This window comes from Scatophagus argus, chromosome 3, assembly GCF_020382885.2.
Source record: "Scatophagus argus isolate fScaArg1 chromosome 3, fScaArg1.pri, whole genome shotgun sequence".
In the NCBI taxonomy this organism is placed as follows: domain Eukaryota; kingdom Metazoa; phylum Chordata; class Actinopteri; family Scatophagidae; genus Scatophagus; species Scatophagus argus.
In genome coordinates, this window is record NC_058495.1 from 6873864 (window position 1) to 6894143 (window position 20280).

Genomic DNA, 20280 nt, shown 5'->3' on the forward strand with positions numbered 1-20280 from the left:
CACCATAATTCTGTCTTCTCCAGAGAGCACCTCCTCCCTTCACTCTGAGTCCTGGCCAGCTCAGTTTGAGATACCTACCTTCTCCTTTGACACTGAACTCATTCTGCAAACTGCAAATGAAGCTTACAGAAAGGACGGAACCTTACTCAACAATCCTGCAGTAAAATCCAACATTCTGGACAAATTAGCAGCTAGCATCTTTGTCTACACTGCCTATCCTTCACAAGCACAAAGGGAGCAGGTTGCTGAGGCCCTTGTTGCGAAGCACCCATCTTTGAGGGACCCAGTATCGTTCAATGGTTTATATAGTTGGCACAACAGCTTGACGTATAAGCTTGGCAATTACAGAGCAAAGGTGAGGCACCTTGGACTACCAGAGCTAAATGTAAACTCTCGAAAGAAAACATTGGCTGCAGACTCCAGCACTCCGTGTAGACACTTGAAAAAGGCGACGAAATCTGAGGTAAACTACCTCCCACCCCACTCTCAAGGTGAAACTGATGCAACACTTGAGAAGGAGCGAGTGGAGATTCTCTATGAGTACAAGAAAAGAGACAATAACAAACTCATAAATGAAAAGATGGCAAAAACCTTCTCACCGTGTCGAAATGATGTAATCCTCAACAAACCACCTGTGATTGACTTCAAAGCTCGATGGCCTGCCTTGTTTGAGTTTTCCCAGGTATAATGAACATTTTAATCATGTCTTCTCATTTTAATCTGTTTCTCTTGCCCATGTGCGTCTGTAATTCTTTTCTCTCTGTATCTCATTATGTTTCTACATGTTTGTCTCTTGGTCTCTCAGATTGAGGAGGAATTCCGCAGGATCACACTGAAGCCACTTCAGTCCACATTCCTGGGCAAGTTGGACCAATACACACCCCAGCTGTTGAGCCTGTACAGGAGGAAGGGTGGAGCCGTTGGGAAGAAACTTGATGAGACCCTTGACATGCTGAATGAGGCATGTATTTACAACAGTGTAGTAGTAGTTAGTTTTAAGAAGTTGTCTTCTGACATCTGTAATCTCATATTTTATATTAATCTCATATTTCTCATATTAATGAGTAATCTCATTTCATATTTTTGTAGGACAGCAACATTGAGTCCCGAAGAGAAGTTGTGATCAGAGGCCTCATTCTCTACCTTGGTGAAAACACTGGAGAGTTAATCAAGGACTTCCAGGTAAAGAAAATATAACTTTTGATTCAAAGCCCTGTCAGTATGAGATACGTTTGTGTAAAAAATAGCTGTTATTGATAATTTGACAAGATTTATTTTGTAGATTTAACAAAGAGTTATGCATCCTTAACATTACTATACAATAAATAAGTTTTATTCTCTCTGGTGTATTTCACAGGTTTTCGATGACGACGATGCTGCAGCTGTCCAAGAAGCCATTACTACATTTGTCCTCGGCATCTTTGTGGTCAGCAAAGCCAGGGATGGTCTCCCCAAGCAAGCTGGAATAGCCATCGAGGGAGCAGAAGTCCTTTTTGGTATCCCAGATGTGGCACATGCTTGCACCTATCTGATGGGCCTTATCTATGCCTTGGAACTAAGGTACCCTAATAAACTGAAATACACATTTGAGGTCTTTCAGAAGATCTTTTTGGAGCTGGAGGATGCAAACAAAAAAATGTCCTCCAAAGTCCATGATCTCAAAGTCTGTTTGCATGCTTAAAAGCCACACAGATGGTGTTGAAAGTATAGGATTTGAGTGAACTCACTCTTATCAAGTTTGACAGTTAGTTTTACACTGCACATTCTTAGGTTCTCCCAATGCACTCTCTCAGGTTATACTACTTGTTTCTTTATTCTGTGATGCTGGAAAATATTTAATTTGATTGAATATGATGATGCTGGTGCATGCTTAATTTTGTTATGTATTGTGCATTCTATCTGTTCTCTGCACTTTAAATGGCACACATAATGGATGTAGCTGTTTTGACAGCTAGGATTTCATTTAGTTATAGTGTTCTGATCTCTAAGAAAGATTGTCAGTGGGGTTCTAATAGTATGTCTGGAGTTCATAGAGTTCAGTTCTTATTGTCAAATAAATTTGTTTATTTGAGCTAAACGACTTCCAAGTCTTGTTTTGGGTTAAGATGCATAATTATACCTAAGATTGTTTGACTCATGTGGGTCTTGTTCATGGTATACAGTGTGATAAATCGATTTGTAGTTTGGTCCATACTATGTAAGAAAATGGTGAAAAATTAATCACTGTTTGATTTGTCTTAATCAACAGTCCACAATTTAAAACATTCACATCAGAGAATCTGGGATTTTTCTTCTTTAAAAAAATGACAAAAAAAAAAAAATCATAATTGTTGACGATTAATTTAGTTGTTAGCAACTAATTGATTAATCAACTAATCGTTCCAGCTCCTGGCTATTTATCAGTATGGTCAACACTTAGGTCCACGGCAACATATCTTGACATGTGATAAGTAGATTGTCATTTCCAACAGATAGATGACACATACTTAACTTTTTAAGTAGACCAAGCATGATACAAAATATTGTGCCTGATCTACTTACAAAAGGTAAGGCAACTTTTTGCATCAGATTATTATGTAGATAATGCAAGGCTAGTCTTTGTACAGGCTACTTACTTTCTGGAATGTAAGAAATGGTTTAAGGAAGTAAAGTCTACTTAATTTTGCAAGTAAAGTCAACTTAGCTTAATTATATAGACTTTACTCATAAAATTAAGTTCACTCATTTGCAAAACTAAGTTGATGTTACTTGAAAAATTAAGTTGACTTTACCTGATAAGTTAATATTGACTTTACTTGCAAAATTCATTTCTTACACACAAGAAAGTAAGTAGCCTATACAAAGACTAGCCTTGCTTTATCTACATAATAATCTGATGCAAAAAGTTGCCTTACCTTTTTTAAGTAGATCAGGCACAATATTTTTATCAGTGCATGTTTTATCTGATGCAGCCCGCTGGCCAATCTCAGAGCGTTGTCTTTCTAATCGCCTAATCCTTCCACAGCAGCTGCTGGCTCAGAAACAAACTGACAAATACTGAAGTCATCTACTTTCCCTACATGATGAGTGTGTTAACAGCAGTGTATATTTATGTGTGTGGACTGATGTGTAAAAGATATATTTGAAAGATATAGTTTCAAACATGCACTGCGTTAATTAAAGATTTTTGATGGATTTAAGATGAAATAAAAGCAAAAACTGCAAGCTCTATGAAAAATATCAGATGCAGGATGCAAATGAACATAGTTGTGTGTTTTGAGATTCACTGAAATTATCACATTACCATGATGATAATCAAGTTCATTTTTGTAGCTTATTTGCTTATTTTCTCATATTGTAGGGACTTAAAATACAAGGTGTGGATGTGGACTTACCTACAAATATTGTACTGTAGTAGTGCTACTATATAGTATTTGTGTTTATTTCATTCGCTATATGCACAAATTATAGAAATCACTAGAGTATTTTCCAGTGAATTTTTATCCTTGTCCTGTTGTTTGAGAAAGGATCCCTACAGAGATAAAGGTTTTTTATTGATGAATGAAATCCTTTTTGTTTAACAAAAACAGTTACTATAGTGTACTCGCAAATATGCACCAGACTCCATTGAAAAAAAGGGCAATTTTGTCATAAACTCGCATGCTTCATGATCACCCAAACCCAACAGGAACAAAATAAAACACAGCACAACCACTTTAGTCTTACCCTGGCATTACATTTCCTTCCTCACTCTCTGAGGCGACCAAATGAACACTGCATTGAACACTGGCTTTGAACATTGCTGGAAACATTTGGGTTAATGTAAGTACACAACTCAAAATACATAGTTGTTTTTAGGCATTTTATGTGAAAATTGCATGTATTGTGTAACTAATTATCAGACGAATTAGCTGTGCTGAAACATCAGTCTTATTACAGAAACATTGCTATCACTGGCCCATAATTAACAAGAGATTGTGGTACCAAAATGAGGTTATTACTTGTATTTTCACCAGGAAGCATTACAGAAATATTTTTCAGCTTCAAAGTGTGATCCTCATTACATATATTTTTTTCTTGTCAGCCTCAGCCTGTGTCAGCCTCAGAAGTTCAGTATGAGTCAGGCTATAGGGATTGTATCATTAGGCTATCATGTGCAGGACAGCGTCATGACAGTATTGTATTTTTAGTTATCTCGTGATTCCACTACCGTTGAAGATGTTGTAGCATGTGTGTGTATCTTATCTCTGTCTCTCTCAATCTGTGTGTGTGTGTGTGAGTGTGTGCGTGTAAGGAGGAAGACTGACATCTTCCCACATTAAAAAGGTGAACCTGACAGAAGTATTGAGCTGTGGCGGCAAGCAGTCCAAGCTCTAACCACTGAAATGCTAGATAAAGACGTAGCAGGAAGAAAAGCAGAAGCACCTTGTGCGGGAAAGAAAACGACACACAATGGTGGATAAGATGCACTGAGAGAGGAGAGATATGTTTCAAGTGCTTTGGACGAGTGTCATACATTGTTATATTTGCAAAGGTATACTAAGTACTGCAACTCTGTATGTGTGTGTGTGTGTGGATGCGTATTCCTGAATTTGTGAGGACAAAAAAAAACTGTTTACACGGTCACATTGTGAGGACCCTTACTTATGGAGACAAAATGCACGTCCCAACAATGTAAATCATTAAATATTAGGGTGAAGACTTGCTTTCAGGTTAGGGTGTGTATGTGTGTGTGTGTGTGTGTGTGTGTGTGTGCGTATGTGTGTGGATGAACAGGCCTATACGCTCATGCACACATCTCTACCTCCCTAATACATCCACCAGCACCCCGTTGATTCACGCATTTTCTCTATTTATTCCATTCAAGTCACTAAGGAGGAGGAAAAAGATATGACCCAGTTTTATTTCCTCCAAAGAGAACACATGGAGTAACAAAGAGAGAGAGAGAGAAAAATGAAGTGAGAGCAGAAGTGAGCATGGAACATTAGTAATGAGCGTTAATTTCCATGCATGGCCCTACATCTTCTGGCCTACCCACAATAATCATCAAACCTGTTTGCTCAAACCAGAATATTGAGGCAATCTCTTCTCTGAAAACTGTATACAAAATTCACAGGGCCTGATTTACTAAGGCTTTTTAGACACAGGTGTGGCGTATTCTGCCCCAGACACAGGCTGTATTTATCTAGCAGACGCACCAGTCTGAGGTCACAGTTTGAGTGTCATTTGTGTGAGTGTCTGCTAGGTGCACTTCTCTCCTCATTGCATATGCATGAGGGGAGAATAATAATTGGTTGATTATGTATTCAGCTAAATTTACTGAGGTCACTGTCCGTTTTATGAGGAAAACACGTAAACACTGCTCTGATGGGACTCACAAGAGCCGCAATTAAGACCACAGTAAGAAAAAATGTGCAATGAGCTTGTATATAAGGAAAAATTGATTATCAGAAACTTGAATATGAACCTAATTGTCAATGATCTGTCAAATCAATAAAGGCTGCTTCTCAGAATATTTAAGTGTGTGTTTGTCTTCATTTACTGCTGTATTCACATCCCTATTAACACCACCTCCACCTCCACCTACTCCACTCTACTGAACATCTGTTTATCTCATAGTAAACCTGGCCCATAACCTTGATTTGGATGGTTTGAATCCCGGTGTGGGCCCTTGAGTGTGGAGTTTGCATGTTCTCCCTGTGTCTGCGTGGGTTTTCAATCCCGAAAGCAACAAAAACATGTACATGAGGTTCTGCGCATGTACAACTACTCTACATTTCCCCTAAGTGTGAATGTGTGTATGTGTGTAGGTGTGTGTGTCAGCCCTGAGATTGACTGGCGACCAGTCCAGGGTGGACCCTGCCTCTTGACCGCGGTCAGCTGATCCCCCCGGCACGACTGTGAAGAATAATCGTATAGAAAATGGATGGATGGATGATGTCACAAACACCAAGGTGCTTTAGGCACTTCCTTCTTTGGAGCAACATACTAAAGGTATTGTAGGCTGCTCACGTAAGCTGCTTTAGAGCACAGAACATCTCTGTTTACATCAGAAAGGAGACACTTGACTGAGATGGGAAGGGGGCGATTCATCCAGTGTGACACAAAACAACGTTTGTTCAGGCTTCACAGGAACATGATCAAAGGGATAATCTTAGTAGAGAACCGACAGCTTATTTGCTAAATGTGTAGAAATGTAATGTATGTTGTGTTAAAAATAACAAAGAAATGTTCACAAGTAGAACAGTAGAATTTTACATCCCTGATGAGTTTCAGTTGCTCATCTGGTCCACTGTCAAGAGGAAACAATACGTTTGAAAGGAGAAATGATTTTGGACTTGTTGGCAGAAATCTATATTTTGTGTATTATGAGTTTGGATCTGTTGTGTAACTTTTTATAATGTTCTGCCTGCAATACTAAAGTAGGATGGTTTTAAAGGGTTATTGTTAAAGCTGTGTGGGCTTTAAGATTTTTATAGACTTTCTACTTTGGCTGCCACTAATTTTGTACACACACCTACAAACACAAACCAAACCAACCTAGTCCTATGCCGATAGAATAGGTCTGAGCACTGCACTCTTAAGGACCTAATTTTATGGCTCTTATGGTTAGCATTTTAAAATGTATATGCTTAAAGTTTGCTATGTTGCTGCTGTGCTAGTCAAGACTGAGACGGGACAGTCAAAGCATAAATAAAAAGATAAGACACAGAGCCTTGTGAGTCTTGTTGTTCCTAATCCTTCTAATGCTCAAGTGAGTCAATTTAGAACATTCTTGTCAGACCTAAAATTTTATTATAATGGTATTAGGTAGTGCAAGACACTTTATTACGTACACACGGTGCGTTGAAGAACACTTTTCAAAAAAGTGCTAAGTACTGGATATATAAATGTAGGGGTATCCACCCGTACATATTTAGCAGCCAGGTGTGATCTGTGCCTGGTTTTTAACGCACTATTTCCCATAAAGGGCCACAGGATATGAGTTCTAGCGAGCTTCAAAAAGGCCAACATTTATCTGCTCTGCTCCTGTGCAGCTGTACAGATTTATGGGGCATGCATAAACAGGTCAGCCATTATGAAAAAAATGTTTTGTGACCAGAACTAAGGAAAAGTGGCAAATGAAATATACAAAATTAAAATGCAATGCCTCACTTCTATCTTAAAAAGGGTTTTACTCTATATCCCATCTGGGGAACTTTTACTGCTTTCATGAGCTTTACTGTATGTGCTTAAAACCACAGCAAGATATGCTTTGCTGATGAAAGGTCATCTCATTATTGTTCCCACATTAGGCAATCTGATGTTAGTTTTATGCCACAATGACCTTTGTTTCTATTTCAGTCTGCTCTGCAACAGCACACCTACAGACTAGTCAGCAATAAGCTGACATTTCCACCAAAAATACTCAACTGCACTCGGGGAGGTGGAGAGGGGATCAGGCATTGAATAGGTAGTTAGTAGCATACGCCATGTTCTGTATTTAAATCACTTACAGTCACAAAAAATATTTTCTTCACCAATCGGCAGACCTTCGCACAAAAGCAGCACCAACAATGCATTGTACTTTATGGTTACAAAACTGAATAGGAAGCCAAGTGGCAGGACATGGCCAATCAATAAGGAAGGGATCCTGCACACTGGGTGAAGCTCACCACAACATTTTGTGGGATTAGATTTATCATTTGTCCTGTGGTCACTTTTCCATTACACCCAACCTTTAAAGCAGCTATAATCAATATTTCCATGGCTCACTGCTAAATCTTTTCTAAAGCAATACATGTGCTCCAGCATGAAAACATAGCACAAAGAAAGAAAGGGCACACAAAGAAATTTAGGAACACAATGAAAAACGTTCCAGTAAAAGTTCATTAACAAACAATTTACCACACACATATTTATACCATGCTTGGATATGTGCGCTTAAAGCTATGAAATAATTAATTATCAGTAAAATATTTAACATATTCAAAATATTAGAATTTATCTGCCCTCAATCATGAAAGAAAATAAGTGTAGTACCGTAATAGTAGTAGTAATAGTTAGTTAGATAACATTTGACTCAAAGCAGGAAAGGCTTGTGTTTGTTTGCACAAAATAAAAATAGACTCACTGTTCCTCATACACACATAGACACATGCCTCTTTTTGCTAAAAATAAAATTTAGTGGAGTGTACAGCAGATGTAGTCCTTCTTTCTCAGCTTCCAGACCGTAGTGGAGAAGCACAGGAGAGATGGTAGGCGATTCATACTCCAGGGAAAACTGTGTTCATTCCTCCAGCATGTCAGGAAACAACAAAGTTTTCTTGCTCTTGAGAAGCTGCGGTGTTTATTAACTGTCACATTGTACATTTACTGCAGGATTGACGATTTACTGCTCACTTTTGCCTCTGCTTTGCTCACATTCACTGTCACTTTTTTGTCACTGTTACATTTGTCAGTGTTGTTCACATTCCTCTCACATGTCACGCTGTATAATGATAGAAAACTCTACTGTGGAATGTGGGACTTGTAGTTTTGCATGATTAGCAGAGACTACCAGTGCTCACAACTTATTTTTCTGGTTTACCCATATCTGTTTTCAGGGGCTAAGGGAAGTGAAATACTTGCATTGTCAAGCGCTGATTTCAATCATCTATCAAAATGACAATGTGAAAACAAGGGGGCAATACAGAAAGGGAGTGCTTGTAGTGATGAACCCATACACGGTAATCACCTGAATATGCAGTTCCTCTTGGCTTTACAGAGCTTTAAGGAAACTTTCAGCTAATGGTTAAACTGAGTGAACCAAAACAGTAAAGCTGCAATTTAACCCAATGAACACTACTTGCTCAGCACCAAACAGCAGACAGGCACAGTTAGAGGCTGTCTGGTAAACATGGAGGAGCTTTCAGCAGCTATAGATACTTGCACTTGCACCACTCTTGTAGGGATTCAGGAAGTGCAACTCAGGTAAACAACATAAATCAGAGCTTTCTAAATAAAGGTACATTTCAAAACTTTTCTGTGAAAAAAAAAAAAATCAGAAAGTGGTCACGTGCATTAGCTATTGTTAAATGTGGAGGGTTCTACTTAGTACATGATCAAACACAATCAAACTTAATATGAGGAGAAGGCATTTCCTAATTATGTGTCCTGGTATTAAAGATAAAGCAGGATTGACATTTAGGCATGCTCAATATAATTAAAAACAGTAGACCTCTTAACAAGCTGAGCTTTAAAGCTGATTGCTAATAACACTTCCTTAGCAGCAGTAACTGAGACGCAGTTGCCGACAAAGGAATCATTGAGCACATAATGAAATGACTCCCATCTTCACAGAGGTCAAACCTTCTCACATGAAGCATGTCATTCCACTGTGGAGCAACATGTAGCACAGTAACAGACCAGCTCCCACTGAGGAAAAGTGTCTCATCTTCTCTACAATTAACTGGTGATGGGAGTGGCCTGCATCACTAGAGGGACAATCTGATTGGATCAATTGACACCTCTGGCTTTTGATAGGTGATAATGTCCTATTCTGAGTGGATAATGCAGAGGTAATCTGCCCTGTGGAGATCCCCATCACTGCCGAGCCCCCACCCAAACCCAACTCTGTTAACAACAGATAATAAGATTACAGATCGGCCCGTGGCTGATAGAATTACAACTATATCAGGGGGGTAGATCATTTCAGGTTACGGCATGCTTCTGTATTTAACTGCCACTCACTGACAATGCATTACCTCACCTTTGCAATATTGCACATGCCCCCTGCATGTCAAGATAATTAAGTATTTTTCAGTTTTTTCATTTATTTATTTATGCATATGTTTTGGGGGTTCCACTAAAGAACTGCAATCAATAATCAACATCTTTTGGGAAACAAAAATATTACATAATTCATATTAGTGCATGAAAAACTTACAGTGATCACTATGCAGACATCATCAAGAAGTCAAGTGAAAACCCGTGGAAAAAAATCCTCAACTGCATGCTGGTTTTAGCCAATAATCTGCTGTAAGACAGTAAGAATTTGCTGTTCTTCCTGTGCAAGATCAGAAAATTGGCAAGTAAAATTGGAAAAGATACAGAAAGTGATCACACTGAAATGAAGTGAAGGACAAGCAGCAATACATTCTTCATTTCACTAAGAGTTTCAGGGGAAAGATAGTCTTTATTCTGAATCTGAAGAAAGCCTGGTTAGTAAACACAGACTGAATCCCATGCTGAGACTGAAACTTAGATCTTCCATTAAAAAAAATCAGCTCCCTCATCAGTATTGTGCCTCTGTGGCCTGAGGCTGTACATGCACCAAGAGGTTTTGTTGAATTTGCTAAAGCCAGTAAACTCCAAATTCAGTCAGTACAATTGCTACATAGACAGCAGCTATTCATACACACATACAAGCTGAACTGGAACGGCAGACACTGAAGAAATTTGTGGTCCACTGCAAGTCTGGTTGAGTTCATCCACAAATTAAAGAGAAAAGGCAGCAGTACGTTGTTGATACTGTGCTGCTAAAGTTTCCACAGGCACAGTGTAGATCTAGTCAGCCTGATGTGAGAGAATGTCTGCTTCTGAATCTAAACGCTATAATCTTATCTGCCCACTGGAGCAGGAAGCATAGCGGCACTAAATTCCCTTCTGGTGATTGATTCTGGCATCTTTGGAAGAGCTTCACCGACACGCACACACACACATACACACACACACACACACACACACACACACACACACACACACACACACACACTTACTGGACATCCAAGAGTAAGGAAAGAGATTTTTCTTTACTCTTATTCCTCTGACTTTGTAATTTAGAGCTAAGATAAAAGAAAGAATAAAAAAACAGAGCTGCATCTCAAGAAGGTAAGATCTGCCTGAAAGGGTTGCTTTACTGGTCAGCTTATCATGTCCACATTTTAAAAAAGTGCAATTAAGTATTTGGAAAAACTAAACACCAATGAAAAATGTCTGCAGCTATAAACAACAATCGATATTAAAAAACAATCCGTAATCTTTTTATTCCACGCTGATGTTGTAGGAAAAGGCTGGTGAAACGCACTGGTGATCAGTTGCTGTGTTGACTTTTTTTTGGTCATCGTCAGTGACACAGTTGGGTGATGTCACTTCATATGGGTCATCATGCTAGATGCATTGCCATGCTCGTAAGACTTTCTCGTGCCACAGTGCTGACACACCGTAACAGTTTTGTTCACTAACCTTTTCCCATCGTCATTGTAACGAACAGGAAAGGCAAAGTGCTCCCATACAGGTGATTTAAAAGATGCCAATGGCCTCTCCAGCTCTTGATCTCCTGGTCCTCCGCTTGCCATGCTGACACACTGTCCTTGTAACAGACACGTGCAAACTGGCCTGCTCACGTCACCGTACGACCCGCTTGTTTTAAAAATAATGAACCAATCATCGCAACATCACCAGAATAAAACACAGCCAATCCGCGGTACACATGCGTTCCGAACCGTGGCAAGTGATCCTTATGGATCACGGGCCAACCAATATATAGATAAAAGTATCCAGACACACCTCTACATGGGGCTGTTTTTCAGGGGTTGGACTCAGCCTTTTACTTCCAGTGGAGACATTTTGCTCAATGCTATGCCTCCAGCTTGGTGGCAGCAAGGTCCTTTTCTATTCCAGCCTGACTGTGCCCCAGTGCACAAAGCAAAGTCCATAAAGACATGCCTGGATGAGTTTAGGGTGGAAGAACAGAAAAGACTGGCCTACACAGAGCTCTGACCTCAACCCCATCAAACACCTTTGGGATGTATTGGAGAGACCTTCTGGTCCAACATCAGTGCCTTACCTTACAAATGCTCTACTGCATGAAGGGGCAAAAAAATCCCACAGAAAAAGTCCTTGAAATGTCAGGTGCCCCAGTACTTTTGTCTATATAGTGTACCTGAATCAAGTTAAGCTATTTCACTTACAATTCCTGTGTTGTTTATCATTATCTGTATTTGGTTGAAAATCCAGATAAACATTTCTAAAGGCTTTAGTATCGCAGCTTTTAGTCTTATTGGCTGATATCTTTCAAAAAATGATAACTGAGTAACCAAGCAGGGATTAATCATTCATAGGAGGTTGGTGTATCAACCAAATTTCACAACATATGCAATATTTAGCGAGGATGAATGTTTCATGAGAGGAGGTGAACATAATGTAACACCAGTGTCAATGTGTGTGTGTGTGTGTGTGTGTGTGTGTGGGGCATTCTGTTTTACATTTGACTCTGATACTCAAGGGAAAAACTGAACACTCTCTGCCTCACTTTGCTTGTTAGCACTTACTCTGTCACACTGTATTATCTCTGTATGTGTGTGTATATTTATGTTGTGTGTCAAAATAGCACGATTAGCTAGCATCTCAGGAGGGTAAAACAGAGAGGTCAAGACAGACATAGCAAGACTACAGCTTCTATCAAAGGACCAAATCGTCTGAGTTGAGAACTTGTGAACTAAGCTGTTAGGTCGTTTTTGTCTAAATTGCTGCTCAGCATCCATCTGTGTTTGCTGCCCTTGATAGCACAAGAGGAATACATATTTGTTGGCTTATTGAATTTTGATTCTAACATGAATATATCCAGGGTAGTATGTTTTAATCTAATTAGGTCAATATGTCATACTTGGAATAGCTGTCACTATCTTAGGATAATACTACTGGAGCATTACATAGTCATTAAAACTAACTAAAGCACATCACAAAATAGAACTGAACTGAAAAAACAGATATACGGTACATCTCACAGCAGTATAAACCTGACTCCCAGTATTTCCTGCCTCTGGCTAGCGCTTTCCATTTTTCAATGTAGCTCATACAAGCTTGAAAGGAGCCTCGAGGTGAGAGGCAGCATCTCAAACAAACTTGATGTGAGTAGGAGTGAAAGTGACACAGTGAGGTCAGCCTGCACCCTGTGGCATCACCTGTTCCCACCTGACACACAACCTGGTACAAGTTCAGAAACCAGCTGCTGAGTCAGCAGGTAAGGGGAGAGTGGGTTTGAAGGAGCAGGGCCGAAGTGACAGAACAAGTGACAGAGCCAAATGAAGAAAAGGGAAGCTAATGTGAAGTGTGAGGACATAAGAGAGGGAGGGAGAGAGGCAGGCGGGCAGAGAGGGGCTGGGGAGGTGTAAGCTGAACAGGTAGACAGGAAAGGGTGACCAAGGCTGGGAGAGCAAAGAAAGGAAAAAAAGACAGAAAAGAGCATCAAAGAACAGAAGATGATGTAATACAGTAAGTGTTAAGATGAAAACCACATCAGTCCCAAGAGCCCTCACCTTGCTGTTTTTGCATCTGTCACATACTGAAGGATGTTTGTAGGAATCATGCAAGGGTGTGATGTAATTAAAAACCAAACTCACACCTTTGATGCTTTGTTCCTGATTTCTTAGTCCAAATGAAGTTCAGGGGAATTTTTTTTCCCCAGAGTTTATCCTTTCAGACAATCTTTTGCCCCAGACTACCAATCCTGCATCTGCTGCCAGGCTGTCCAGACCCAAATTCTAACCTTCATCCTCAGTCTGACCTTAACAACTCAAGGGGGGAATTTTTGTAAGTATAATACATATACTGTATGTACAGCCACTTTTAATTGTGATTCCAGTCAATGGCATTTATTAGCAACTTTACAGGGTTTGGGGCAAAGGTCTTCCCAGCACATTCACATGTACTCTTCAGTGTACTGTATCCGCTGAAGTTTCCCAAGAAAGCAGTTCCAACAAGTCCAGTCCATCTCCACCTTCATAGGTGGGACACTCAGGGAGACACATCAGGTCATGCAAATAAAACACAGACCATTATGTGTCCAAAGAAGACATTACACCAAATACTTAATATCTAACTACAGTTCTATGAGTTCTACAAGAACATTATTTAGCCTTCAACATGGCTTAAACAAGTTCAGAAAGATAGATGAATGCTGGAGTAAGGTTCTGCTGGAGATATGAAGGTCAGATCATTATATGAATATTTGAGGGGGATGTAATCAAGCTAAAAAATGGTGTTTAGTTGCTCTTCAACCACCCGTAGTCCTACTAAACTCTGAAGATTCAGTTATCCATTTCTACAGCCAAAAAATACATTTGTTAAATGTTATTAAATGCATTGTCATTAGCAAATTTTTTATCACATGAGGGAATATCAGAAATACACCTGCTGGCTGGAGAGCCACGTCTGTGTGTCTATGTTTGACTGATAGCAGCTGGCAGGCTGTGGGACCAACAGGGGAACCTAAGCGCTTTTTAAGCAGAGGTATTGAAGAGTAAGGACCACCCAGCATCTATCCAGACTGAGGGGACATTGGCAGGCATGGTGAGCAGCTAATGAGCTACCTACTCTGCGAACTGACATTACAGCAGTGGGCTTTTCCCAGGTGAATGTTTGTTTGGTTGCTCATTCTATGCAGGACAAGACTTGTGTCCATGTTTGTAAATCATATAGGGACCAAAGCAAGAAAATACAGTAAAATTGCTATAGCGCAATAAGTCCTTCGGTGTTTGAACAACTCAGCTGTGGCAAGTCAGAGCTTAGCTTACACTTCTTTTTTCATCTCCATGTGTACTCAGTTGTTAGGTTAGTAAGAGGATCTGTGGGCAAGTGGGCATGTTCCATCAACAAGCCTTTATCTGCAGGATGCTGCCATTTTCTGATTAACATGCACACTGCTTTTTCAACAGGAAGTTTGGTATTCAAAGCGATTTATCAGCTCAGTAAGACAATATCATAAACCTCCATTTATCTTAAGTGCTGGAGTGCATGTACCATCCATCTGAATACAATCACAAAATGGAGAAAAACAAGCCGACAACAGGTTATGTTCCGTAGTGGCTCAGAAAAAGCACAAAGAGATACAGAGATTGTTTTGAGCTCTAATGGACATGCACTACCTAGAGATGATGTAACCTTGTGGCTCTTATGAAATATTAACGTTGCTACCTTGAAGGGAAATAGGGTTGAATGAGAAATAAACAAAAGTGTTTCAATAGCCGGGGACTCTGCCGAATGAGCACCTCATTGTCTCTTAAAGTGTTTTCTGAGACTGAAACATAACCACCAGTAATGAACAGGCCCTGGGTCTCAGAGGAGGCCCTGTTTATTTGATGAGGGATAGGGAACTCATTGAAAATTAAATGAAATCGTGCCCTAGGATTGCTTTTATGTAAAAATGTCCTGAAGGACTGTCACTAGGGCTGCATGAAACAAGTATTTCAGGAATTGTACTCAGTGTTCCGTTGAAAAAAAAAGAAAAAAAATCAATTAACAGTCGAAGAAGGGCAGAAGGGCAAACTAAAGCCTTGCAACCTACTGCAGTGTTTCATTTTCAAGGAATGTAACATTTATTCATTTTCTATACCACTTATCCATCAGGGTTGCGGGGTGGCTGGAGCCAAGCCCAGCTGACTATGGGTGAGAGGCAGGAATGTAACAATGTAGCATTGCACATTTTCACAATGTACAATAGTGCTTTTTCCATACACCTAAAGCCCATCCCGTTGGTCAAATTTGGTTTAATCTAACTTAATTCAGTGTGCTACATTTGAACATAATTGGACAATCAGCATCTATGTGCATGTTTGAATGATTGTCAATAGCCTGTATATGGGTATGTGGCTATGAGCTTGTATTTTTGTTTGTACATGTGCATGTTCATGGTCATATTTGGGCATGCACTGTAGCTGTCAGCATCCAGTACACAAACAAGTCACTCCATGAACTCTAATTATAAACAAATGAAGTACATTCATTAGTCACAGAGTAAACAAAGGGAAGCAGGGAGGGAGAAAGGGAAAGGAGGAGACATGCGGACAAGCATTTGAAGGAGCCTAAAGCCAAAAACTAATCAAAACATCTGCTATCAAAGCTTAAATCTTCTGGTTTAGAGTATAATTTCAGCCATAGAATGTACAGAAACTGATTATGATTGTTTCCCCAGTTTCCAAGCTAGTCTAACATGTTCATAACCAATAAACCATATCGGTCACCTTGGATACAGCAATTAAGCTATTTGTGAAAGACGTAGGAGTTTTTCTACATTGGTTTTGTAGCTTGCACAGGACTCAGCAGGCAGGGAAGACAACAAGACAACTGTTTGTTTTTGTGCAATTTGTACCCCTGCAACTCCCTGTTGGAAACCTGGTTACTGTTCCAAAAAAAGGACTTTCAAAAAAGAAGTCATTAGTGCAAAAAGCTTAACTTCATCTTTGGAGAGAGGATATCAATAGAGGCTCAACGGCTATTACATAAATGAAAACCACTGAGTGTCTGCATTTATAAAACGATGCATTTCCGCCTCTTCATTTTAACGGCTCTCTCTTTACTATACTATGGGTCAATGTGTGTGCTTACTATAATGCATACTAAATATAGCTATTGCATTTTCATAGCATGTCCAAGCCTACTCACAACACCTGAGGAATGAACAAGTATGGGTACTGTTGTAATTGAGTGGGCTCAATAAACTTTTCCAGGTTCAATTCAACATCCACCAAGTAACATCACTGCAAAGTTGAAAAAAAATCCAATAATGGTAAACGGACTGCTATTAATACCGTATAAATCTCTTAGCCAGCATCTCAGGCCGAAACACATGGCCCTGGCAAAAACACATTCTTACAAACCAGAAAAAGTCATTATATTGTTCTCCTCAAAGTCACCAGAGTCATCCATAAAAACAGCAATTTTACCTCGCACACTTCATCCAAACATCACAGGAGTCATGGTCAGTCACTCAAGGCTCGGTTAGGTTTAAGAACAAAGATGTTGGTTTGGGTAGGGAAACTATTGTAGTTTGTGTTAAAATAAGAACTTCATTAAGGTTCAGTGACCATCACCATCTCAATCTCCATAATACTTAAATGCAAAGATTTTTGGATACTTGGTGAAACAAAACATGCTATCGTTCTTGTGAGTAATGTAATGTGTGCACCTTAATGGAAAACATTTTTATTTTCACATTATTCGGATCAGATCGGCTCAAGCTCTACATCTGCCTGGATATCCATGTCAGGTTTGGGGGCTGATTCACAGTTGCTCGAAGGACTTTTAAACTTCTTGTCAACATTGCAAGATTTTACTGCAAACAATGTAACTGTGTGGCGGAGATAGGGACTGATATGTGCAGCTGGGTATGTCAGCCAAGCTGTTACACCAGCTCAGCAGGCAACGACTGTGCTCTGAAGAGATGCGTAGTGAGTATTCCCAGGGGACTAGGAACACTAATATGAATGATTGAAAGACATAAGAAAGAGGACAGAAGTGGAGAGTGGGAGGGTTAGTGGAGAAGAAACAGAAGTGGGAATAAAAAGAAGGATGGAGGGATGTAAAGGGAGGGGGGCTCAGAGGTACCAAGAGTAGGAAAAAGGGTAGAAAAAGAGGGATGTAATCCATGATCCAGATGGAGGGAGGCTTGCTGTTGGGAGCAGCAGGGGATTGGGGCTCTCAGTTAATGTGACGGGCATGCTGGGTAAAAATAGCCCGGGGAAGCAGGGCAGGAGTCCTCTATGATGAATAATACACAGAGGAGGAGGAAGGAGGAATGGAGTGTGGAGAGGAGGGGGCACTACTTTGCTTAGATAATAATATAACAAATTACAGGAATTTTGCTTTCTCATTACCCATTTTGTCTCTAAAATGACAATGACAAATTATTTCTTTTTACACTTGTTTATATTAAAAAAATGTCAATATTTGAAGGTTGAGGATAAGTCAAAACATGCCATAACTCATGTGAGACCACAGAACAGAGAGTGTTATAAACCCATTTGGGTCTTACAGAAGTGAAGGGAGAAATGTGGGGCTTTTATCCCCTCTGTATCCACAGAGACACAGGGTTATGCAGTAAGCCCTCTCTTTTCTCTATGAAAAATTCACACAAGGGAGAAATGCATTGTATAATACAGATCCCCACAGATCTGTCTAAGACACTTTTTACCGTGCATCAATACGGGTACATTTTGTTCTGTAAATTCAACAGGCAACGTCCTCATAAATTTCATTTTCTGCCAATGAAAAGCTCTCAGTGCCTCTGTGTACCTAACATTATCAGACGGTCATAACCCAGACAAGGATGTTCCAGACAAGGAAACAGAAATCAAGAAAACATCAGCGTTTTGTGGACAGTCGGTTAGTTGTACAACACTGAACAAAAACACCATTTATTTTCCAGATACATGCAGAGACCATAGAGAAGGATACATTTATCACAGCACTATGTTTAATGTAGAGCCCTTGTGTTGTTTCACTCACCTCCTCTGTCAAACTCGGTTAAATTTCCTACAACCTTTCTTCATAGAATGAATGTGTCTGGTCACACTCCACTCACTTCTTCTCTTCAGTAGAAAATATCACTCTCGAAAAATGGGAAACCTAACCCATGTCAAATTCAACAATGACAGTGTGTTTCAACCAGAGTTCCTTATTGAATGCTAGCAGCAGCGGCGGCAGTGCATTGTTTGAGCTTTACTTGTGGAAAATTGATTGCCACGAGCATTATGTTGCTGAATGACTTTGTTTACCCTGCTCAGTTTACAAAAATGATGGGGGAGATGTTGCAGCCACTCAGTTCTAAACTAATCACCCAGTTTCTCGATAACATAACAAAACAATGATGAATTTGTCTCAGTGAAAAGGTAGACAAGTCACGCTGTCCATTGTTTGACTGACAGTCTCACAGACTGACCATAAATCTTTGTCAGTCGAACTCAGTGGGGCGGAGAGCTTTTGCAGCCATCATGTGTACATATCCATGTGGCATGTGGTAATCAAAATGTCTTTAATAAAACTGTTAAACAGGAACTGAATGTATGGGGGTCTCTGGAGTGAATGGGTCTCTGAATGCAGCACCTTGACTGAGATATGAAGATTTTGAAGAAGGACAGATTCCATTTAGGAATTTTGACATCATATTCATCATACACGAATGCAAACAGGTTACAGGCAAAAAAAGAAAAAAATTATTGCGCCGACAGAGAAAACAAGGTACAACACGGGGGCTGCGCTGAAGTGCTCCTCTGAAGAAACTTGTGAGTTTCACCTATTAAATGCATTAATCCTGCCTACTCTAGAGCGAAAAGGGGAAAAAATTAATTAACGTAAAACTTTGCTTTTTCTTTCAGTTTGAAAAATCACACAAGAAACAACAAAAATATCTAGCATTACCTATACTATCGTAGTGTTATAGCCTACAGTGAGACAGAGTTTAGGTTTTAGAATCCGCATGCTTCCCTACAGCTCAATACAGCTAGCTAACCAGCTCTCTACCACAGAACACAGCATGCTGGGATTTGTCATTTACAGCTTCTCCACTGTGTCATCTAAGAAAATCACTGTGCTAAGTACATAGCTACCTATCTAATGTAAAATAACCTGCTGACCCCTATAGGTTATTCAGAACAAGTTGTTTAATGAACTCCACAGCAATGTCATAATACAAAGTTATCAGCCGACCTTGCTCCCTCACTTACAGTTCGTCACAGCTTGGCTGCTTATTGTAGCTCTTTCAGTGGTTACATGGTTAAACAACATTGCACATAACAGGACAGTTTAGAAAATGCAACCATAACTCACAAAACACAGCGACATTTCATAATTCACATTTCATTGGATCCAATAATTGGCCAGGGTGATAATCAGTCTATCCCTGTTCATAGATGCTTACTAATAATTCCTACATGCTAGAGTTCTTATGAACCAGTAATGCACTGACTGAACCACAGAATTAGAACTTCATACTGTGGATTGAGCAGAAGCACTCTCCTCCAAAAAAGCTCCTCTAGGGATCCATACTAATCTCACAGGAGACCTTTTCTAAACTCAAAACGGCAAATTTTGCTGAAAGGTAAGGAGCTTGATCATATTACTCTTCTTCCTTATTCCTAATTATTTCTGGAACAATTTGTGGGTCCTAGACTTCAAAGGCTTGGATACAATCTCTTCGTGTCTACAGTATGTAGATGTGTGTGCTAGTGTGTACATGTGTGTATGTGTGCGCACATGTGTCTGTGTGTGTTCATGAGTCCTGGTGTACAGTATACACGTGAGTATGCGTGTGAGGGGGAGGGAAAAGTGTATGGCGAAGGATGTTAAAGTGGTGAGGATATACATCCAAAGGCTAAAAATGGACTTAAAGTGCTTGCCATCATCTTTCCCTGGTGGAAGTGAAACCGACATTCAAATATTTAAATGACAATGCTGGTGTGACATTGAACCCTTTTAGCAGATTTATCAAGTCAAGTAGAAAGAATGAAGGAAGCCAAAGTGAAAAGTTTAAACCAGTGAATGAAGGGGAAGAGAGAGAGATAG

The 20280-nt window shown here is 39.8% G+C and overlaps 2 protein-coding genes across 5 annotated transcripts in view; one reads left to right on the top strand and one right to left on the bottom strand.

Moving 5' to 3' along the window:
• slc12a5a (solute carrier family 12 member 5a) overlaps positions 1-20280 on the bottom strand; it is a 140521-nt gene that overhangs the window by 96589 nt on the left and 23652 nt on the right. The window lies entirely within an intron of this gene.
• On the top strand, positions 612-1681 carry LOC124056046. The gene is made up of 3 exons (XM_046383128.1): positions 612-961; positions 1090-1182; positions 1358-1681. Exons 1-3 carry the CDS (start codon positions 773-775, stop codon positions 1679-1681), a joined length of 606 nt encoding a protein of 201 aa, XP_046239084.1. The 5' UTR covers positions 612-772.